General features: G+C 41.0%; 1 protein-coding gene across 1 annotated transcript in view; it reads right to left on the bottom strand.

Moving 5' to 3' along the window:
* SORCS3 (sortilin related VPS10 domain containing receptor 3) overlaps nucleotides 1-24,682 on the bottom strand; it is a 297,645-nt gene that overhangs the window by 69,831 nt on the left and 203,132 nt on the right. The window contains exons 6-8 of the mRNA XM_057420990.1: nucleotides 21,512-21,576; nucleotides 14,541-14,659; nucleotides 1,801-1,890 (exon numbers count right to left, since the gene is read on the bottom strand). Coding sequence (XP_057276973.1) covers nucleotides 1,801-1,890; nucleotides 14,541-14,659; nucleotides 21,512-21,576 — 274 coding nt within the window. The remainder of the gene's footprint in view (nucleotides 1-1,800; nucleotides 1,891-14,540; nucleotides 14,660-21,511; nucleotides 21,577-24,682) is intronic.

Below are 24,682 nucleotides of genomic sequence, written 5' to 3'. Positions count from 1 at the left end.
GGGAGATTTGCCATTTCCCTCAATGAAGGAAGACTTAATCAAGAAGTATGTTCTTGCTCAACAGCCCTAATTTCTTAAAGATTAAGTACATACCCAACCTATTCCAGCAGTGTGAAAATAAAGCAAAATATACAATGACTTCAATCTGTTTTGACCAGTTGCAGTGGAATATTGCATTACCCTATTGCCAGCCTCACTTATATACAACTCCAGCAGAGTTCATTAATCTCCAGGTGACAGGATAGTTATTACTGTACAGCAAAATTGTTCTAGTAACTAAGGGCAGCACGAACAAGCCTCCTTTACATGGCTAGAAAACTTTACCATGACACCCAGCTTAAAAGTACTTTTGATTTTTAAACGACAAAAGTATCCCTAATTTTATACTAGAAACCAATTCCAAAGCAGGGCTACCAACAAATCTGTTGTATAACAGACCAGCAACCTGTAACAGCACCAGTCAAAAAAGCAGGGCTGTCTGTCTCTCTATCTGCTTGTCTTTTTAATGAGGGGCAGTTTTCAAGGCCCTCCATAAGGTGGGAGCAGAAACAATGTTTTTCTCCTGAGAAATGGCAGCAGGGTTTCCAAAAGTTAGTGTGTGGTCAGACATTCCGAATCCCACACCACCACCATGGAGTGACAAACAGAAGAAACTACATTTGTGCTATCCAAGTGTCAGCATGCTGTTATCAACCCAAACAGAAAGAAACTGAGATGCAAATTTCTTGCAACTATTAAGTTTTCAGGTAAAAGTTAAAGCAAATGTGCTGTTATCTGCTAGGCTGCAGGTATCCCACAGTCATCAGAACAGTACATCCAGCCCACAAGGCAAATCTAGCCAACTATCTAACAGTTATCTCACCAAAATTTTCACTTGTGTAAGTAAGGGGAAATCCAGGAATGTTGATTAGCAGCCTCCTATGACAATACCCACAATGGTAGTTCCAAGGTTCCAAAGAGCAACTGTAGTCTCAGCTGCCCATCACCAACTGAGAAACTTACTTCCAGCCAAGGCACTGGAGAGGTTGGTTCCCTCTGTTCTACACAATCGCAAACAATGGCTATAGTACGGAATCTGGGTGTGATTGCAGGGACATATTCTCCTTTCTGAAGCTTGCACCATTTGATCTGGTAGAAAGCTAATACCTAAGAAGGTAAATCTAGGCACATATGAGAAGTACTAACTTCCCTCTCTTTTTCCCTCCCAGTTTTGCCAGTCAATGTTAATCTCAGCTCATCTCAGTCATCTCCTAAGCATCATCACACAGAGGTTCTGTGTGTCCAAAGCATTGGTAAGGCATAATTTTCAGGGAGCTCACTCAACCTTTATGACTTCTTGGCAACATCCAGCCATAAGACGGGGACAATGGAGCTGCTATACGCTGTGAGTCTCTCATTGTATGGAGACTGAAGTAGTGCTCAGCATCCTAACTGTTCTCCAGGACCCTCAGTGTCATGGTCAGGCTTATAGTGAAATCATTAATAAAAACCAGAGTAGGACTGAGGAAAGGTGTTCATAGAAGACTGGTCAAGGAGAAGTTGGTTTGAACTCTATTTTCTGAGGTTCCTGTTAATTCACATTTGCTCTTTACAGAGGAAAAAAGAAACTGCTTTTCCTGAAACACTCATTAATCAAAGGCAGAGAGAGGTAAAGATCCCAGATCCATATTTAAGAAAGATCATTCGAGTAGCAGAACAAAAAGAGCTCCCCAGAGAGGAACCCCACGGAGGTGCTTCACCACTGGGCAAGCTGTGCTATTCAAGATATTACATGTGTGCGTTCATAAATGGTGTACTCACCTTAGGAAGAGAGTATTTGGGCAATTTAATCTGTGCAAAAGGCTCCCGTCTGTATGACACATAGTAATTTGCTCTTCCACCAGCTGTCACCTGTGGAAACACCAAAGAAAGTGAGTGATGACCCTTCCAAGACACCCTATGCTGACACCGCTAAGAGGGTTTCACAACCTTTCTTTCAGATATCTTTTCTACGACCTGTACAGCTGTCTTTAAAAACATCTGTATAACTCAAAAAAATAAATTCCCAGACTTGATGGACTGAAGTTTTATTTATTTAAGCTGTGCTATTGAGCTTTCCGTTTTGTCTCTCAATGCTTCAAATCCAGCATGATTTTAACAACTCAGGAAAAAGGGAAAAATAGGTATAAAGTTCAAGGTCTTGACTGGAAGATGATCTGGTTTCATTACATGGTTCCAGCACAACTACCTTAGGCAATTAATTTAAAGTCTCTGTGCTTTTGTTCCTTTCCTGTAAGAAGGAGATAATACCTCTTTTCTCTGCCTCTTCTCAGCCTTATATGTCTGCACTGCAAGTCACTTGGGGCCATGGTTGTCTTCCAACATGACAACAGAGATCCACACTAGCACCATTTAATGTAAACAATAAATGCAATGAATGCGCTCTTGGAGAGCTGGAGCTAAGCTCTTAGATGCGTTTCATCATTATAAATCTTGTTTCTCTGAAATCCTACTGTCTCTGCATGAGGATGTGGGGAGGAACTGACAGATATCCAAATCTGTGGTTTTATGGACTGAGTGATGAGGGTACATATAAATGTCATGCATCAGTGAGAGCTAGCCCTGACAATTTGTAAAGTATGGGATTCTAAACCTGTCACTAGCCATTCTTGCTGTAGGTGTTCGTTCTGGCACCATTTCAGGCCTGGCTACAAGAAGGCTTACATCGGTGAATTTCATATACTCTGCTGGTTTGGCAGTCTTGCAGATTTTAAGATAAAACAATACACAGAGCACTTCTCTATTATATGAAATGTCATTTGTTGCTTCTTAAGTTTCCAATAAAAATAATGGAGAGGTCTGAGATTCTCTCCTAGATATATTTCCTTTTATTTGACAGTGATATTTCAGAATGAGCTTACACAGAATATTGCTATAGCATCAATTATATTCTCAGCAATGATATCACCTCTACATAGTGGCTTTCTTCCCTAGAGAAGCTGTCATTTGAAGGACACAGTATTACTGGTCATGAAATTTCATATCTAATCAACTTAAGATAAGGTTTTACTATTGACAGTTTGAAGAACTGGAAAGAAATGAAAGTTTAGAAATAGGACAGGCTTCTACACTGACTTCTCCTTCTGCTTGTTTCCCATTTTGCCTTGTAATGCTATCATAGCTACATTTAATGCTCCCAGAAGAAAAAAAAACTAACATTATTTTACACACCACATAAGAAGATGGAAGAATGACCCATATCACAGCAAACAAACGCTACACAGACAACACATAGCCTAAAGTCAAGGAGAAACACAGACATGAAAATCTAGAGCAATTTCCTATGGTCTCAAAACAAGCCAGTGGCACAGATGGGGAGAGAACAGGGGTCACTTGACTCTGACAGTATATAAAGTGCACTGTGGGCTGCCACAGTAGCATTTCAGTAGCATCCTGCTCTCCAGTTGTGAGGCTCACCAAATGGCTGCGGGTGTTATTTCTGAAGGATGCCTTTCCCATCTAAGACATCCACACCAAAATCAAGTTTTCATAGGAGAGACCAGACTATGCAGTTGATTTCACACTCAGTCCAACTCAAAGGCAAAAATTTATGTTTGCAATAACTGTACCTCTCTATCAGTTGTATAAGCATTGCCCAAAGGATCCCACACTTAGAATCACACGAAATGAATTTCCTTCAGGGTCAAAGAGCATCCTTTTTCTAGGGTCATATTTACCTAAACAGCACAGCGGTTGTTGAAATATCCTCTCATGGTGATATTTCTGACCTCCAATGGAAGATCCAAATTCTCAAATGATATAACTCTGCCACATGAACTCATGATTTCAGCAACAGATCATTTTCTGTAGCAGAGCCCAAACAGGACTGAATGTATCCCGTGACTATGCAGCAAGAACCTCTTCTGATGGACTGATACATGACCATTAACTCATCTTTAAGATGCAGACATCAATATATGAATAATTACATATTTCATAAATGCTGTGATGACAATTAACATTGGTAATGGTTCAACAATCTTCAAGTTAATCACATGAACACAGTGTGGCAGAAATATCCAGGGGCATATCAAAAATATCAAAATCCCTTCTCTCTGTCAAGACAGGATCTACTCCAAGGCTGTCACATTCAAAAGATTTTACATAGATTTTTTGGCTTTATACCGCTGCAAACTGCTACCTGGAGGGTTTTGGGGTTGTTTTTTTTTTTGTTTGTTTGGGTTTTTTTTTTTTTTTTTTTTGTTTGTGTGCTTTTTTAAGGCAGAAAGGTAGAATTCAGGCACTGTTTAAGTTCATTATGCATTAGCTAAACTCCCTTTCAGTGCTCTACCTGGACTAGGTCACCTTGACAAAGTTTGAGGAATCAAAAGCTTTGTGGTCTGTGGTCTTTCTGAGCCAATTAATATGAAGCCACCCACAATTCTGTTGGCAGGATTTGTGTGAAGCTTTTCCCAGCCAGGACCTCATCTTTGCATGATTTACATACACAGTTACAACAGTTCCAAAAAATGATCAAGCCTTCAGCAAAGTTTTGGCAAGCGCTGTGGTAGAGAATGAATTTTGGAAAGCCCAACTTAATTTATTTTGATGAACTTTTTCTTTTCCTATGAGCAAACTCTCCAACACTGTAAATCCCAGAGATTATGATCATGTTTTGCCCTCTAATGCTTCTCTTTAGTTCACATTTGATGAATGTCACCCAATTATTTGCTGTGAGCTCATCTGTCACGATCAGTACAGAATTAGCTGGGTTTGTCTTTTTCCTCCTCCTTTGGTAATGACTGGCTCGTTAATCTGCTTCTCTGGATTCCATTTTATGCATCTAATTGGTCTTCTGGCTGGTGGAAATTATTCCTTTGGATAAATGTGTTTGTCATTAAACACATCTGTCTTTCCTTTCCTGTGTTCTTTCTTCCACGGGAAGATCTGCTACTTTTCTTTAATATTTCCACATTTTGTTTCAAGACTATTGTCTGGTCCTGCTTACATAAGGCGACACATAAGAACAGAAACATGAGAAGTTTCTCTTTAAAAGCCCTAAAAGTTTCAGTATGCTGGCTCACCCGCCTCCTGACCTGCAACAGGACAGAGCACAAATGTGTACACAAGGCTGTAGAGAAATACAGAAATACTGTCACAGAATCTATTCATCTTCATAACTTTTGTAACATGTCTACAAACACACTAAGCTATTTCTCATTTTAATTACTGAATACGATTCTTTAAGAGGAGGGGGTTTATTTTTGTTTTCTCTTAGCAAGATGTCAACCAAAAAAACGCGTCATCCAAAAATGTTTGGAAAGCAAGCAGGATGAGTTATGAAGTACCAGAATATAAAGACATGATAGATGATGTCAGAACTGTACACCACAGTGTAACAGGCTTCATTCTCATCTTCTTGGATAGCCGATGCTGGGATCTGTTATTTCCAGTGTAAGGTAGGTATTGATGTAACAAACATAGAACTTCTAAATCTATGACATGACCCCGGGCTAAACAAGACCCCATCTGCCTCCTGTTGTTCAAAGAACTTGCAGAAAGCCTAAAGAAATATGAACTGATGCTAACAATGGAACACCATATATTAGAGGCATAGCCTTGGTGGAGAAACAGTGAAAATGTGCGTACAGTGGACACTTCCTAAGCCAATGGCTGAAAGAGAACAGAGGGCTCTTTTCTACATAGCTTATCAACCTGGGTAGTTTGCAACAATAACAATCACTTGTCCTGCACAATTAATGAACAGGTCATCTACTTTTTACATTGTTGATAATGTTGAAAGCAAAAAAGAATTAATAGTAATAGCACAGAGCAACCCACAATGACTAGACATGTTTCGATGTTTGTGATTCCTGTCATTTTCCTCCCACTTCAAGCATAGTAAATGACAACTCAGCCTATTACAGAACCAAATTTAAACTTCCTTGTCAATAGTAAGTACTTGATAGTACATAGCTTATGTTACTTGCGACAATCCCCTCACTTATTTCCTGAGGTAACTTCCTCTGTTTGCAGAATTTCCTCCTTCCCAGTACCATTGAATGAATTGGTAGAAGTTAAAAGCTGAGAAATACTATCAGTATTGTAATGGCATCCTGAATTTGTTCTCCACCTACATAGGCTGCCCTGGCATCCCTCCTGTCCGCTTTGAATTTAGTTAGCCTTTCTCCTTCTTGTGAGCATAAAATCTGCTAAACCAAATTGTGGATTAAAGCATGGAAGAGTGGTGACGTTAAGCAGGCAGGCTGCTCGCCTCACACAGGTAGAGAGGGATTCTGGTCTTCATCAGAGCTAGCTGCTGTCTACACCTTGCACAGGTTTGCCACCATGAGGATTGAAAAATTGTGCTTCCTCTCACAAGCCTATCCCCAGTGACAGAAGAGATTCAGAAGATGAGGAAGAACACATCTGCATGAACCTAGTGCAATGTTCTTCCTTCCTGATTATTCACCATGGCCAGGACAAACCATCTTCCAGGTATTTCTGTGTACTGAAGTTTTCCACTGCCCCAGCACAAATCACATCATGATAAGTACCATCTAGTCTGAATTATCTCCCTGTGGTTTCTGTGGTTTTCATTAATATCATTACTTCTGCACAGTCATTAAGGCAATATGTAGTTACCTGAGTGTGATGCAGAGACTTGAGGATTAGTGTTTCTGTGCACAAAACACCTTTAAGCTGCCTGCTAAATTCATCAGGCTTTCAAAATGCGTCACTTTTTAGAGTGTCATCAGTGAAATTTGCTAACAGAAAGGAGCACTTATTACACTGGCCCAGTCCCTGATCACTCCTCTCTCCTCTCAGAGCTGTGACAGCACAGCTATAGGACAGAGTAATCTTCAGTAAAAATATTCTGTTTGTTTTAAAAGCAACTCCTACAGAAAATGTGTGTGGTTACACCAAAACATGAGCCACATTAAAGCTGCAAATGTACGTTACTCACACAGAAACCAACTTAAGAGAGGAGCATAATTGTACACATTAAATCTCCTTTAGAAGGATTTCAGAGGAAACACATGACTCTGTCAAGGTAATCCTTTACATCTTCAGCTGCAGAAGCTGCTGATAAATGTGAGGGGAGAGGAGGGGGTGATAAAAACAGGTACAGCACAAATAGAAAATAAACAGTAACTAACTAACTAACTAAATGTTAATAATTTTTCTTCAACAGATTTAGGTTAAATTTCCAGATCTGATATTTGCACAGCAAAGATGAAACAGTGCTAGAAATGGATGAAAAGCACTCAGCAGTCAATAAGAAAGTAGCTAACAACTTATTGCCTCTCTTGCCTTAAGGAAAGCTTTTAACTAGCACCTGGGATGCACTTCCTTTCATCTGTATGGATTGATTTCCCCTACTGGAGTGCCCTCCAGTATTTTAAATAGGGGCAGGAGAAGATCCGCTGTAGCAGGTATTATTCACCAGTAAAACAGGTGTAATCGTGTTCATCATTTAAACGTCTTCATCCTATTAGTTTCATAATAAGCTTTTAATGATTTCTTCAATAAAAGACTCAAAGACCAAACCCTACAAGTTGGAGAGTGCTCCATTGTCCCACCAAGCCGTTTTCTCTACCATCGATCGCAAAGATAAAAATCAATCGTAGCTAAGCAGGGTGAAGTTAAAAATAAATTGCATGGATTGATTTCTGTTAAGACCTTTGGCTCCTAGTTAAAAAATGGAGGAAAGAAGTATATATTTGAACATGCTATATTTAGCTTCTATGAAAATAAAGAGAAGGCCCTAGACTGGGAAATAAAAGTTTGATTTCTCCCCTCCTATCTTGAATCACTGCTGAAACGTTTTACATAAAATAAAATAAAATAAAATAAAATAAAATAAAACCCCCAATACATTAAATCTTTTTCCTTTCTTTATTCCTGAGGAAATTTAAATTGACAGCTTGAGAACTGAGGTCAGGAATCTGTATGAATTGGCACAATCTCAGCTGTGGCTGCTGGTTGAAGTCTGCTCAACAGATAACTGACTTTGATTCAGCAAACGTGTTCATTTAGCCTAGCCTTAAATATCAAATAAACTTGAAACATATGCTCACGTCTTACTAATAAGCACTTCCAAATTTTCCTAAACAACCACAGTTACAACCACTAATAGCAATAAACTACTTCTCTGAGTTAAGCTTAGACATACTTAGCTTATAGATTTAGGAACTTTTCTTTTTTCCCTTTATAAAACACTAAAAAGAATGTCCCCTCACCTCAGTTCTAAGGTTATAAATAGTAAATAGTTTTATTTTCTGAGACTGAAAAAAAAATTCTCATAAATCTATCACTTTGATAAAAAAGACTTTGATTCAGATGAAAAAAAAATCTGTTTTCTACAAAAAAAAAATAAAAATTTCATCAAACAACTTCAGCTGAAATTTTTGGTCACACTCTGATGAGACTCCAGGCATCCAAAAAAAGCAGTATTATCCATAGGCTCTATAAGAAGCTATCAGTGATTGTGGGTGAATACTGACATTTGCATACGTTTTAAGGAGACTTTTCTGATGCAAAAGACGACTGAATTGGTTCAACAGCTTTTGGCAGAAGTGTTTGCTCCTCTAAACCAAGGGAATTATTCCGATATGTATTATAAGAATCCCACTTAGCTCAACCACTCAACAACATCTGGAGAAATTCTGGGTTTGCTCGTTCTCACTCATGCTAGTGAGCAGGCTGAGGTGCTGCCCTGATGCGCAACTCTCCAAATTAAGCAAAAGACTTCTAAGCACAAAATTACTTCAGAAGGTGAAGAAGAGCCAGATACATGATCAGTATCAAAAAGGAGGGTTTTGACTTAAACTTTTCACCTTCAACCTGGAAGTCCTGCCATCTATAAGAACTTCAGCTGCTCTCACACTGCTGCATGTGCAAGCTGCGAGTAAACACCATCCCCTGCTTCTAAACAGCAATGCCACAGACCCTGCCACATTCAGGATTATAAATCACAACCAAGGCTCACTCTTTCTTCTCAGCTCCATTCACACTCCTTCCTTTATCACATCAACCTCGAAAAAAAAGGGCAACCACCAGAGCAACTTAGTGTTTTGGACATTGGACCAACGTATGTCCCAGGACAACCTGATGTGAAGGAATCTGGAGTCAAAAGAGAGCTGTGCAGATCCCATGAGACTGAATCACAAATTGTAGAAAATGTCAAAGAAAGCTGCCAAGAAACGTTCCCAAGAGAAGAAATGGTGAGAGGGGCCAGGTGAGAATCAAGAGCCTCTTATGAATTTCATCTTTCAGTTAAACACCATGATAAATTCTGCCATTGGAGTGGAAAGAAGGGGCACCCATGTTCCTACTCTTTGAAGGCCTTGGGAAGTGCTCTCTGGTTAATGGCACACAGAACTTCACATTTAAAGTGGAAATGGATCAGGGCATCTGAAGCAAACAGCCAGTAGCCCTTTCCAGTCAGAGCTTGTAGGTGTCATTTATTCCTTGTCCTTATGAGGTAAGACCACCAGCCAAAGGCAGATCTGAGAGTGTTCATCTCCAAAGGCATTTGTTTGGCCTGCTAGAGAAAACAGGCATCACTCCCAAATCCAAACCAGCTTCTAAATCTCAGGAGAAGTCTTCCATGCCCAGTAGCTTTGTCATTGCCATGGAAAGTACTGAAAGTCTGAGATACTTTTAAGACTGACTTCAACTGCACTCTCTTGGGACAGTAGAGAAAAATAAAGACATAAAAAACAATGAAGATAGGTATTGATCACCCATCTACACATCCTTGTGTTGACTTACAGCCAGTTCAAATCAAAAAGGCCAAAGTTACCCTAAGGGTCTCCAAGCACTGACAGAGACAGAAGCTTAAGGAAGAAACAGGGACGGTGTTAACTGCATGTTGAGCAGAGCTAGTATGATCTCTGGGAGGAAAGCCACACACTGAAGGGTTTATACAAGGAAAACACAGCAAGGTTAATAGTGGGAGGAAACGTATCTTATGAGACCTACATCTATAGCTGCAGAAAAGAGAAAAAAAGACAATTTTCAGAGACCAAATCCTTCCTCAAGTCCCTTAGGGTCTCGTGAGTATGCCTAAAAGCTTATCTGTCCCTTTTACAACTCCATCAATTCCAATCTCATAAAAAATGCTCTCTCTCTCTGTAAACTGACTTTCTTACCTCCTTAGGCCACCAGTGCTATAACAGCAGTACTACCAGCAGTCTTCATGCCACACATTCTGAAGAGTTTAATCATTATTATTGTTCCTCTCCCAATATCTAGGGTTTTGTGTGAAGATACATTCCCTACACGGGTCTGTACCAGTGCCCTGGGAATGTCATCAGTCCTTGCCAGCAACCAGGCTCATCCAGCATGGGACTCCAGCAGAACCACAGAGCTGTTGCACCTGAGACAGCTTGCTCATAACCTTTAAGTAACTGGGGCAACTATTTCCAATAGCAATTAGGTCCCTATGGCAGCTGTAGGTCTCTCCACAGAAAAGTTGCTTTCTGCAGAAACCACTGTCCCAGAGCAAAGCTGATTTCCAGTGAATGCACTGTCATACTCATACCCCCTTAGGCATTCTCACGCCACCACAAATAAGCAACACTGTACTGAGGCTTTTTTGGACAAGACTTTCCTCACTCCCTGCAATAAGTGATGACATTTGCTCATGCTTTCATTCATTTTCAGTGGAATGTTTTCATCCATTGGCAGGGAAACATACACAGATTGTTATGGCTCTTCTCTTTAAAGAACTAAGTAGCATTAATGTTATTTGTTTACTTTTAGGGAAATAACAAGTTTTCCTTCAAACAATGCTTTCTCACTCAAAACAGAATTTCCTGAAAAAATAATTCCCATTTTCATTACAGCCTACTGCATTTTAGACTCTTTTCAGCAACTTGAGTAATTCCATTAGAAACCTTGATATAAGACTTGCTTGGAAAACACTTTCCCCAGAATTCCCCCTGTGATTCATTTTTACCATAGCAATTCTTCAAAATATCAATATACTAGATTCATCCATAAAACAAAAGACTATCCCTGACCCCTGGGTCTTATAATGTAGACTCTGAACATGAGAATACCGTAGCAGTTCAGGTAATTGTCAGGATGTCAAATCTTATAGGCAGCTGCAGGTTATCTCTGCACCTAAGTTTAGGGAGTGCTACTATCTCACTAGCGTGTACTCAAAGGCACCAATAAGGAAAGATGTTGTACAGCTATAAAGAATGGCACATTACAGCTGTAGAGAAAGTATGGGCTTCACTACCGCACAGCTATATAATTGAACACAACTGACACTGACCTTAATGGCAAAGTTGCTCATCAACTTAGCTCCATTTGGTACAATAAATAAATTCAGACATATTCCAAGGTTTTCTCACAAATAAATGACCTGTTTTGTAAGCTGTATGAATTTTAAGTATTAACCATGAAAGATGATGATGAAACTGGCTCCTGGCTACATCAGAGCAATCCTGTGAACCGAAAGAAAACTTATTTGCACAATAGAGAGTAGAATTTTCTCTTGATATATCAATTTATGCAGAATTATCCCATCTTAGTGATATGCTAGGCATCCTTAAATAATTATTGATCAATCAAATAGAAAGTAAGTCAATAAATTCAGAGTGATCACCTACTGTTTTATTCATAAGAATTCTTCCTACTCTTTCTTAGTAGCTATTTCTTCCTTCCTTCTTCATTACCTTTTACATTTTTCATCATGTGCTGTTATTTATCTCCTTTGCCTGGTACCAGTCCCTGTCTTTTCAAACTCTCTTCATGGGCAAGTTTTTTTCAAGGATCATTCTCATTTTCTTTTTTTGCACTGCAATTCTGCAAGATCCTTTCATAAGTGCTGCACAACAGCATTCCACATGATAAGGAATCATTTGATTTATAATAGAACTATAACATCTTCCGTATTCTTCTTTCCCCTACCCATTATGCACCACAGTACCACATTTGCTCTGAGTGCCCAGTTACACAAGTTAATGCTTCCCAAGATTCTTACACCACAGGCCTGTTCATCAACTTGATTAGAATGGATATTCACTCGTAAATAACTATGCAGACAATCTAAAATGTTGATATCAATAGCTGGGATTCATTTTCCTTCATTTTAGCTGTCATAAAGCTATACTTAGCTTCCTTCTAATATTAATGGGAAAGCAATATTCAGAGAGACCCACAATAAGTGCAATAGGAGACAAATTGCCCCCCAAAGGTTTTGATCTTTCCACACACTTCTGATCAACCTGTTTAGGATAAAATTGTACTGCTTGTATGACAAAAATTAAAAGAAACTAGTTCATTTCTCTACTCCAAGACATTACTTCTGATTTGTCCCAACACAGACAGATCAGAACTCACAGCCCCATCCTTTATGCAGCTATTAAACCTCACCAGATTCTTAGCATTTAATTTGATATTTATTTATTCATCTCTAATATTTGAAATTCAAAAGAGCTGTCTCCCATATTTCTGTCCAAGATTATCCAGACTGAGTGATACGCACGGGACACTGCACACACATTCAATCCGATGCATCCCATAATAGGCAACCATATCACATAGCTTGTAAGACTAATACATCCAGGACATATCAGCCCTCCTACATATGTACCAAACAAACATTCTGCATAGCTATCCACCATATGCTGGACATGGTGGATTTAACACACCTTCGGCTCAGAGAGGTGTGTGCCGTGAATCTGAAGTGCCCACGGGTTACTCGAGTACTACATGGACTCAATCCATGCCCAGTTTCTGCAGCCACTTTTTACAGGCTGCTGGACAGTCAGAAATCCTGCAAGTGTGATACAAAAAAGAGGGAAAGTGATAGACAAGCATGAAAGGTAGAGCCTCCTGCCCAATGCAGCAGAAACATTCAGTGTGTATGTCATGGTTTGAGCTGAACCCAGGACAGTGCATATTTAACATTTAAAAGTTTGAAATTTTAATTTCAAACACCCATTAAGCTATAATAAAACCCTGCTAAGGATAGTCAAGGCACATATACATACGTGCATGGTTTTGTATACACACACACTCCTTTTTTTAACTTGAAGCAATTAGCAGCTATTAGCCTGAGCTCACTGCTGATTTGAGGCAGAGGAATATGCATACTAGGCAAATGTTCTCAATGAGAGTTCACATTTCTAAACAGAGAATCCCTTGTTTTAACACAGGTGGGAGCTGAGGAATAAGAAACATCTGTAAAGCCTCATGCTAGCCTTAAAGAACTGGATGTTCCACAATGCCCTCAGACATAAACTACCAGATTAAGAGAGTCTCTCTGAAATAGTCCTTGGAGAGTAGAGCATTTTTCAATTGGAAAGCCTCTAGTCAAATCATGACTTACTATGTTGCAAAAGCTACATGCTCAGTGTTTCCTAGATGCAGGTCTTCTCAGGATGCCAAAAGAAGCAGTAGCAGGCTGGGTTTCCTGAAGGAATGAGGGGAGCTGTGGCTCCCTTAGCATTCAGTCATCTCCAGAGCAGCAGACTCCCCACACATGGAAGAAGCCTTCTGGTGTTACTCAAGTGTATGCAGTTTTTGTGTAGTCCTTCCAGGTCATAGAGATCCTGTCCTCCACCAAATCCCAGCCCAGAATTATCAGCCTTCCCACTTAAACTCCCATTTCTAAGAAAATTTCACAATAAACAGAGCAGAACTTTTTCATAATTGTGAGACATTAATGAAGAATGTTCCATCGAGGAAGTAAAATAGGAGCTTAATGTAACCCAGGGCTGCTCAAAAAAGGAAGAGCGGGTGTTTTCGGTACTACCTGAATCCAAGCTCCATCTCATCTCATTCCTACTCTTCAGCACTGGTGACAAGCAGTTAACATCATCATGTCTGCAATCTCTGTGCCCCATGAACTTTCTACAACCTGGCTCATGTTCAGGAAGTGTTCTTCCGTACTGTGTTATTCCTTCTTACACTTCCCCAGGTATGAAATTGGGAGAGGTAGCCTTGTTCCACATCCAGCACACAAGATCCCAGAAAAATCTCAAAACCAGGAAGTTTCTCAATCAATTCCTGTCACTTTCTCATCATCTCCAAAATCATCAACTAGCTGACAAACAGCCATCTTTCACTTTGAAATTGCTGTATAACATCTTTTTCCAATTTTTCTGCTATTTTACCTCCTACTGTAAGTTTTTGTTCACTCCATTAGCACTACTTGACTGTCAAATCAGCATAAACTTTTCAATTTGTTAAAATGATCATTCACACCTTTCCTCTGTTCTCCTCTATTCTCTCCACTTCATCAGTAGCTTCTTTGTGTCATCCAAGTAGACACAACAGCAAATTAGAGCTTCTGTGAACCTCATGGGCCATTGTGATTACTGGTGATTGAACTTACAAAATATATTAGATTCACCAAGACACAAGTGATGAGCAGAGAAATCAACTATTTTGTCCCAGATTGTATTGCCAATCTACAGCAGGCAGGTACAGACTCCTAGCTCGTGACTTGTGGCCCTAAAAATACACCTCCTCTCTTGCACAGAACAAGTACCTCACAGAGACGGAATTCATGTCACATTTGTACCAAGCCAGCATACCTGGATGAAGATATATTCATCCTGAACAACAAGGGAGCTGATGTCAATGGAGCGCGAGAATGGCCCACTCCTTTTGGTCTCCGAGCACTCTTGGATCCGACAGGTCAAATAGTGTGTGTCTGTAACAGAATACGCATACATGAGAAATGCCCATGTAGGAGCCTGTTGTCTGCAAATGTCAGCAGCAGCTTTAAAAAAGGTCTCCAAAGGGAAGTCTTAACCTCAGCTCCAACTGGATAGATCGTTACTGCATGATCTACCTCCAGCCTTTAAAAATGTAACTGCTCTCTGGAGTCAGAAATACAACATACTTCCACACCCATCGTTCCCTTCCCCATTGTGCAGACGGCCCTAAGGATATTGGAGTTTAAACCATAAGTGGAGGATACAAATCATAAATGCATCAGAAAATTGATGATGAGAACATATGGAGCCGAAGAAGATTTCAAAAGCCACTCAGGTAGAATTATCAATTCCACTACCCTGTTGGGAACCGTATCCCCATCCTCCCCCTGAAATACTATAGCCTTGATGGTTTTAATTGTGGTTGTAACACACAAGGAGACAAAAAAAAAAAACCAAACCATCATTATATTATTTTGCTGTGAAAATTACAAGCATCTCTCAAAGTTGTCTTTATAGCCAATATAGACTAAGTATGAAAACACTATGGAAATGAAATGGCATGACTAGCTGAAGAGTCACAACAGTAGTTATATGCACTGCAAGTGGCATCAAACACTTCTGTCTAGAGAGAAGACCACCGCACTAACGCGATGCCTTGTCAGGTCTTGGCATTGCTTGAGAGAGGAATAGGACTGGGAAAAGAACATGAGGAAGACGTAAGTCAAAGGCAGACATACAGAAAGTTGCTTGCAGCAAGGAGAGATGTGCTCACCTCCAGCAAATTGGCAGGGGATTAAGCATTACTTCACTTAGGCTAAGAAAGGATCTCATGAAAGAGAATAACCAAGGCACTGTGTCTCTGGATGTATGTAATCTAAGTATGCCATCTCTGCCTTTCAATTGCCTTTCTAAAAACTGGAAATTAGGGAGAAAATGAAAATACAACTAAGATGACAGCTGCAGTGATAAAAGGGTCATATCTTTTACACTGCAACACTACTACAGGCTTCTTAAATTCACACACTTGTTCCCTTTTCTACAGAGGGTAAGGACAGACCATCAATGAAGAAAACAGTAAGTTTATAAGGGCTGGGTTGAGCCTAGTGCGGTGATTTTTGTTCACAACTGCACCTTTTAACAAGGATCCTGTCAAATGGAGCCCAAAAGGATAAAAGGGAATGTTAAAAGGACAGTAACTAGCCTAGCAAAGCTGCTTACAGGATTCTCCATCCCATAAAACCTGCTATTGCACTTGGTCTATGTCTTTCCAGTGGCAGCAAAATATGGCTCTGTGGAAAGCACAGGGGGCCACAACTGAAATCCTCTGACACTCAGCTAACTGCCTTTCCCAATTCAAAGACAAGATTCACAAACTGTCAGTTTCCCTTTCCAAAGCCTCATCCCACCAACAGAATCTTAAGAATGCAAAAAGAACGCAAGTCAGAGGCATTAATAAAAAGAATAGTAACTTTTTAAAAGATATTGTCTAAAAAAAGTCACAAACTACAACCAAGCTTTAATCTAATAAAGGTTCATGCCCAATCACAGGACCAAAGGTCCACATTTAAAGACCACAGGTGGGCTTCTGGGTTGAGGCACTGGGAATCTGAGGTTAATAAGGGCTCCGTGGCTGATACAGAGCAGTTGCATAGGTCTGGTACAATAAAGAAAACAGTCCCACTGATGCTGCTAAAGCAGCAGAAACTGTTGCTGGTGCCAGCTCAGAGTACCTGGAGGTAATTAAAGTGTATGGTGAAAAATATCTGACCTAGAGACAGTGCCAAATAACTGGAGTATTGGAGTTGTGCTTTATCCTAGCAAAAGATACCAGCAGCAGTAGAGAGGTCAGACACTCAGCTGGGACAAATTAAGGTTCTTTATCAACCGACACATACACATTTGGTCCAGAGCTGTTATTTACCCCCTCAGCATGGAATCTAAGACATCTTTGTGGTGGATAAAAGCACCTTCTCAGAAAACAAGAGGGTCTTATGTACCATCAAGCTACCCAAAGAGCTCATCAGCCTTAACTTGTTCCATGAGGTAGCACTAAAATTAGGCAGAGCAAGGAGGAGAGGTCAGGAACCATATTTTTAGAAGCTCATTCCCTCTGGTATGTTCTCCCACACAGTCGCTTGGATATTCTTATCCCTTCATAAAGGGGATAATTTGCTGCTGCTGAGTGACAGAATGGGAAGAGGAATAAAAACCTGTCACAAAAAAATGCAGATAAATCACAAGTGTTGACATGACAACTAGCTGCCTGCCTATTGGGAAATGTGTCATTTTGAGTGTGTTACACCAGCAATCAAGTATACTCGAAGAATGGCACCTGATTAATATTCACACAGAGCTGGTGGTGGAGAAGGGGGTAGCTCACTATCAATTTAGTCTCTTGTTTACTTATTTTCATCTATTTTACAACACAAGGTAGCTATGGAAAAAACCAAACAACCCAACCCACAGACACAAAAAACCTATCTTCAAACCCGTCTGCCTTTGGACACCAAAACAGGTTCAAGTCTTGCTTCGTTTCCTGCTGCCCCACAAAAAAAATGAAAAATAATTCCCTTTAGAACATGTCCAAAAATCAGGTAAAAAATACGTTCACATTTGTCTGTGACTCAAAGCAAAAAACAATCCCAAGATGCTACTTAAGCTTCTTGATGGGTACGACCTCTTCATGAGCTACCATCCCATTCACAAAGCACATCTTCCACTATATAGAAACTACAGGGTCCTCAGTGTAAATGTCAGTTAGGAGAGAAGCTGTTATCTCCCCCTTCTCTGAAAGGGGTTAACTTTTCAGCCCTGATTTGCACAGCCACAAGGAAAAAGGACAGCTGCCCAGAGAAGCAGATGGCATGTGCCCAAGCTATGCCTTTGTTTACCTTTAAGTGGGAAGTTTATGCCTTAAGGGAGGTTGGCTTCTACACAGGGATTATTTTCAATTTATATATTGTCCCACACAACATCGAGATTGGAGGATTTAGGCATTGGGGGTTGGGTTTGGTTGGGTTTTTTATGGGATTTTTGTTTGCTTGTTTGCTTGTTTCTTTGTTTAATTACATTCTACCACAAAAGGAATTGAGAAGAGCTGCCCATTTCCTAGACAGCCTCAAAACTTCCTATGCTTATAAACCAGCATCCAGCTACTTTCTCAGCCCATCTGTGAATGAGGCAATATGGACATCAAGCAGCCTGGAGGGTTTCCTGCAGCTCAAATCACAACATCCATAACTGCACACAAATCCTTCCCACCAACTTATCTCACTTAAGATTAGGGAATGGCTTTCTCAGACATGCAGCCATGTTGCAGTTGAGCAAGAAATGCCTCCCCATTGCTAATTAACATGGTCTTCATCTTGAGAATCTGGAGTGTATTTTTACCCTTTTTAGTAGTAATGAAACTGAAACAATTTATTGAAATTTGCAGTGATAAACTGGTGAAATAAGCCAACCTACTAAGCCTCTTCTTTTCCTACCAGTCATGACAGCTTTGGCAGGAAGCAGGAGCACGCAAGAGGCTTTCTCTGGTAGGTAATACCCAAAGATGTGGGTCTCTGAAGGAAGACACTGAAACAGTCATCCCTGTCACTATGCTGAAGGATGCAAAGGGCAGCCTTAAGTGCAGGTTACTGTGACTTACAGAGACACAGGACAGCAAGGGCTGCTCCTTCCTGGCAGCATTAACAAGGCAGCTGGAAGCAGGCATGGCTGGCCAGCATCACTACAGGGAGAAGGGTAGCTGATGGAGACGAGCTCTTTTCTTTTGCAGACTGGCTCAGCTTAAGTCATGTCCTGGTGGCAAGCAAGACTTAAAATCACAAACTGCCAGTGAAGGTTACTATGGGAGGGAGAAAAAAAATAACAACTTTTCCCCCAAAGGGAAAGAAAAACTGTGTATGTAGACAGGACTGTAATTATTCCCCAGGAATTGGTTACCTTGTTTTATCTTTCTGGTTGGGGGGGGGGGGGGGGGGGTGTCCCTTTTCCCTTTAATTAAAATACTGTTTATTGCACTGGATCTGTGAGTGGGGAGACAATTATCCCAGTGAACATCAGAAAGTTTAATATATCTCTCCCAGAAGTGCTGGTGCTTGTGTCAGTGTATTTGTAACAGTTCCCTTGCATCCAAACCTGTCCTTGCTGCTGCCTATTACACCCAGGCAGAAGGTACAGTGCCCAAGGCTCCTACATGTTTTTATAATTTAAAAATGCAAGCCTAGATTATTATTCTGCTACAATAGCTCTGCCAAGATGTCAAAAAATATATTAAAAACTTCATCTGCCACAAAGACAGGAACAGCTTGAGATCAGCTAGGCAACAGCATTAGCAGCCTCTTGCAAATATTTAAGGGGACTAGACACTGTGGCAGATGTTTTTGCAGGGACCCTACCATTCCTAATGACTGGGACAGACAAAATTATAAGGCAAGACATTTTGGAGGACAGACACCAGAGTGGTGAACAGGAATTCCACCTCCCAGCTCCATGAGCTTATTGACAGCCCTGACTGGGTAAACAAAACTCTATCATGCCCCACCACCTGTTCCCAGACACAAAGCATATTTCAGGCTCTAGTGTCTGAATCAGTATTAGATATGTTCTTCAGTCCCACTACTGCTAAATGAAGGAGAAAAAAGAATCAAGTCCAGGAGCCTAACCTTATATACCATTTGCCCCCCAGTTTATTTTTTTAAATGGAAAGCACAAAGAAAATCAGAAAAGGAAAGACAAATGTCCCCTCTAGAAGAACTATGTATTTTTCAAGTCTCCAAGGACATTGAAGGTGTGGATTCTTGTACCTGAAGTGAGCAATGGCAAAATACTCAAATCCATGCCTGTTAATACATCAAGTAAGTGACTGAGACACCAGACTGACCTAAGAGGCATTAAGAAATACTCCCCTTCATCTTCCCAACTACTGAGGGAAACTTTCATAAGAAACTTTCTGATCAAGGGGAAGTAACTGCAGGGACCCATCTTCCAGCAGGTGTAAGTGCCTCAGCCATTTCACTGAGAGCATGAAAACCCATTTTGGTTACAGAGCCAACTAGGAGAGACATTCAACCTTCCATTCCTAAGTACACAGAGCTGTACCATTTCACACCAGGTGAGGCTATAGCTTTGAGGCAGTAAATGTTTTGTAACACAAACCAATATCGTTTTAAGGCTTAGAAACTCTAATTGGAGCAGCATGGTTGTGTTGCGCTGTGTTTGGCTGGGAAAGGAGTCATTCTGGTGCTGTCCCCCAGCAGGACATGCCAGCAGGGCCAGCGCAGCCTGCCAGGTCTCTCCTGTGCCGGCTGGCTGGTGGGACAATGGCTTGCAATGGGCTGTTTTGCAGACACCCCTGGTTACACCTGACTTCCAGTGAAACCCTCAATACCATCAACTGCCAACTGCAAAATGCTGAATTTATACATTAAAACAAGAACAAACAGCAAACCCCTACAGCAAACAAGACCTGAAGGAAGAGAGTTGTCTGCAAACTGGGGTTACATCTTTCAAATAAAGCATCTACATCCTTGACATATCCAATATTCAAACAGCTGGGTGAGCAAGTTTAAACTTAGTTTGAAAATAAACTCCATCAGCAGTTTGTTTGCTTACTTGCTTGCTTTTTTTACTTGCTTTTGGCCACTTTTCCCAGCATCCCTGCCACAGCACTCATAGCAACAAAGGTACTGAAGAAGCCTCCCTACCTTGCCCACCCACCTGCTAGCCTGTTTTGCTTTTTCCACATATTCAACAAACAGCTGTCACCCCCAAGCTTTTATTGCTTGGTTATTTATTCAGCTGCCATCACTAAATAGCAGTGGGAGGCCAATGAGTGATTTTAGAAGATCCACAGCCTCAGAGAAGCCACCCTGATAGACAAGAGCATGTTCACACAGCATCTGGCCTATGCGGCACTTGACTAAAGCAGAGAAAAGTTTGCAGCCAACAAAAATGAGGCCTTTTCCTCCCAGAAATCCTCTATAAATTCAATCCCATGCTGCTTTTCTAGCACTGTCCTTGTAGCATAAAAGGGACACATGTCCCGCTACTGTGGTGGCACTGAGCTGGAGCAAAGCTGGCTTCAGCCCAGGAGCAGATGCATTACTGCGCTGTAGTTCCTGTGAGAAATAGCTAAACCACTTTGGAGAGAGTGATAGAAAAAGTAACTTGCTTCTAACACCAACTGTCTTCTTCGCTGGAGGTTAATTACATAGGAATCTATACTGCTGCAAATGTGACTAGATTCATTTCAGTGAGGGGTTAAGAATTATATATTTTCTACGTCTTACTTCAGATCCAGGCACCTTTTCAAGGCCTGTAATGTTTGTGAATGGAGCACCTATTCATACATCATGAGCAAGACTGAAAAATACTTTCATTGTGAGACTAAAGGTACCTGGGGCATAGGGACATTCTGGCCAGGAGAGAAATCTGATGGCAGGCGATTTCTCAAATTCCCAGGTACACCACAGCTGTTCTGAACACCTCTGGAAATGCACAGAGGCTGCACTGCACAGGGCTGGTAGCCAAACTCCTTATGATTCATGTAAAATACATGACACTGAAAAAGCTAAATAGGGAGCAAATAGAAAGCTCCTTAACCCAACAGATTGTGCTTCTGCCCGGTTTCTCCACAGACACAAGCCCTGCAGCCTCTGAATTTTCCCCCTAGGCAGGGGTTAAAGATAGGAGTATACCTCACACCAAACCCCTCACACCAAACCCCATGACCAACATCTTTCCTATCAATCAAAATGTAAATGGGGAGACAAAATAAGTAGAACGAATTTCCATTCCCACTCCCAAAGCCCACTTTTTCAGCACTGGCTGCAGGCACTCACGTCCATCAGCAGTCCGGGCTTCCATGTGCACAAGGTCAGGTTCTTTATCCAAACCAGCCACCGACCTGGTTGGGGGCAAAAAGAGAAAGAAAGAAGGCAGCAAAGTTAGCTAAAAGCCGAGTTAGCTCTTCAATCAGAGAGAGGGTGAGGAGAAGCAAAACCAGTTCAAATCTAACTTGTGACACCTGGTATGTAGATCCCTACCTCCTACCAGCTTGTCTCCTTTGTGTTTATAAGATAGACACCTTCCCAGGCGCTGGTGGGTGAACCCGCGTAGCCCTTGTCTACAAGATCAAGACTACAATGACCATTCTTGGGGACACAAAGCAAGCTGGTTGCAATATCCAGGAAAACCAGACATCTGTTTTAATACTGAAGGAAAGACAAGGGCACAGCAGCCCCATGATTATAGAAAGCACACTAAAAGGGGTCTTACTTGTCTGAATAGTGACATGAGAGACTGATCTGACCTTCTTTAGCTGGGCAATTCTGCTACCGTCTCAGTTTCCCCATCTTCAGAAGAACAGCAATGTACATATATATGGTGAACTTGTGACAAAAACAATTCTAGTAATAATTATTCACCCCATTATCCCATGCATTAGCCCTTGATAATCATGAAACAAAGGCATAATGAGTTTCTTTAACCTCAGTAGTTGAAACCCAAGCACCTCAAGTAAAATTTTCCTGTGCATTGTTATTTTACTCCCTGAAAATGTTTTGCAAGGCACATTACAAAGACAGTTTTCCTTCTGGCCCAGCAAAAGTCAAGCCCAGAGCAGAAATGTTGTTATTAGTGTCCTGGCTGGGAGATGAACATTTAGTCCTAGCAATGGCTGGCAGGGGAAAAAAAAATATCCATAAATGTCCATGTGATTTATGGAGCTGCTTCTTCTAAGTTAACCAAAGGGTTAGATTAAAAAGGGACAACGACAAAAATCAGTTTCTAATTTTGTGAAGCTGAATTTGATACAGTAGATTGTAAATAATAGATTCCCTCTGAGCCAGCCAACGTTCACAATTCCTTAATGTTCTAATACACTTTTATCACAATCTTTTGCTTCTTTCATCCTTGGGGCATCAACAGCTAAAACATTAAAAATAAAAAAAAAAAAAAAGAAAGAAGAAGAAAAAAAGAACAAAATACAGATGCTTCGATACATTTTTGTGGATCTCACAAAAAACACAGCAATTGAAGCAATGACAAATATATGAATGTGCCAGAGTTCAGCTAAGCTCCGCCAGTGCTGCAAATGTCAAAACAACTACATTATGACCCACTGTGTAGGTAACTGAAACTGGCACTGCTTGTTAACTAGAGCCCCACATCAATAGCAAGTCCATTCACAACACACTGAGAATTGTGGCCAAGAAACCCCAACACAACAAAGCAAAGCCACATACAGGCAGGGCTTTCATCATTCTACTTCCAGTGAGAAATAGTCTGCTCCTTAATCGCTACCATCAGTTTCAGGGTGATCCCACAGGGAAGAAAGCGCTGCCTGTTATTGGTAAGGATGCCAGAATGCGCCTGAGTCCCTGTGACTGTGTAATTATTGGTGTCAAATCTTCCAAGTATCTGCACACAGTTAAAAGTGACAGTAGGACAAATAGAAATTCCTTACAATGTCAGTGAAAAACATGATGGTGTGCAGCAACATTATTTCCTAATATATCCATAGAAAGGGCACACATCCTTCTAGTCCACAGCAGAAGTTTTTCCCTTTTTCCCATAAGTAGTCCTAAATGCTGTCATTTCAGGTGTTCAGCAGTCATGACTCCCACTTCCATGCCAATAGGGACAGAGGTACATGCTTACCAACACCTCTATCCATCACAACTTTATGAAAGGAAGTGTGGTAATTTCAGTACTTTTAGGTGTTGGTTGGGATCACATTAGGCACCTGCCCCACAGCCATTCCCAACAGGCTCCTTACTGAAATCCAGCCTTCCCCCTGGGGCACCCACTCTCCAGGCTTCTTCCTGGAAGCCAGACACCAGCCTTCTACCCAGAGCCATTTGCTGTGCCGTAGCACCATAACACTAGAGTGCCTGCCCTGCTCCCCACAACACCTCCTGAGTCCCTCCTCCTACAGCAATGGGGCAAACCTATTCCTGACCCAGGGAATAAGAAACATCCATCTGCCACAATACCATTAATTTTAAAAGGGACTGGAATTAGAAGAACCTAAGTATTTCCAGATTTCAAAATACTCATTACCACTGCGCATTTGCATACATAAGCTCTGTGGATCTACTCATAATGCCTATTAAGTGAGCATCAGGGGACAACAGGAGTCTCCTGAAACATCTCATTCTAGCTTGAGTGTGCCAGTGCCACCTTGTTTCCTTAATTAGTTTTGACAAGTCTGATGGCTCTTTTCAAAACAACAATGACAAAAACAGGACCAGTACACAGCACCCCCTAGTACTCCTCTGCTCACCAAATACTGTACTTCAAGCAGAAAAGCTCACAAAGCAATCTCCTGCAAGCCAAAAGCATGACAAGCTCCTGTTATCTGCAGGCAGATAAGAAGCCTGTAAAGTTAACTGCATCGGTCATCCTTCCGTCTCCCAAACGATACCTTAGATCATCTTCTTATATCAAAGACTCTGATTGCAAAACAAATCCCCAATCAATGCTGTTTTTTCATGCCTTGCCTATTCCCACTGGCACAGAACACAGCTTTGCTTTGCAGTGCTCTGACTCCTGAATACGGGTATTTTCAGTAAATGATCTCTCACCATTTGTCTGGAGAAGCTTTACATGAAGAATGCAAAAAAAGTCAGGCAGTGGAATGAGCAAGACGAGAGTGCAGATTTTGGAGTACAGCTGCTCCAAAAAGCTATTCCTTTATCCCATGTAGTAATTTCTCTAGTCTTAAGAACTCACTGCAATGAACTCTCAGGTGTGGCAATACAAGAGCATCAACAAAAGACATCTTCACAGCCTTATATTTTCTCATACATTATCTCTCTGAAAAACAGTTGGAAGACTCACTGCTCAAAACTCTTTGAGCAAGTGAAGTATGATGAGGAAAGATTACACCATCCCCTGACTTACCATTTCCCTTCCATGTCCTCTAAAGCCAAGTGGAGCCCACAGACTGGGGTGGCCATGAAGTGTCTTCCTGGCTCTCTGGCTGACAAGCAGCTCTGTTTCAGAGGTTT

Source organism: Pezoporus wallicus, unplaced genomic scaffold (genome assembly GCF_028554395.1).
Source record: "Pezoporus wallicus isolate ANWC-B61680 ecotype Strahan unplaced genomic scaffold, APGP_CSIRO_Pwel_v1 contig_3365, whole genome shotgun sequence".
In the NCBI taxonomy this organism is placed as follows: Eukaryota; Metazoa; Chordata; class Aves; order Psittaciformes; family Psittacidae; genus Pezoporus; species Pezoporus wallicus.
The sequence above is the reverse complement of the archived record's forward strand: the minus strand, read 5'-3'. Positions and strand labels throughout refer to the sequence as shown.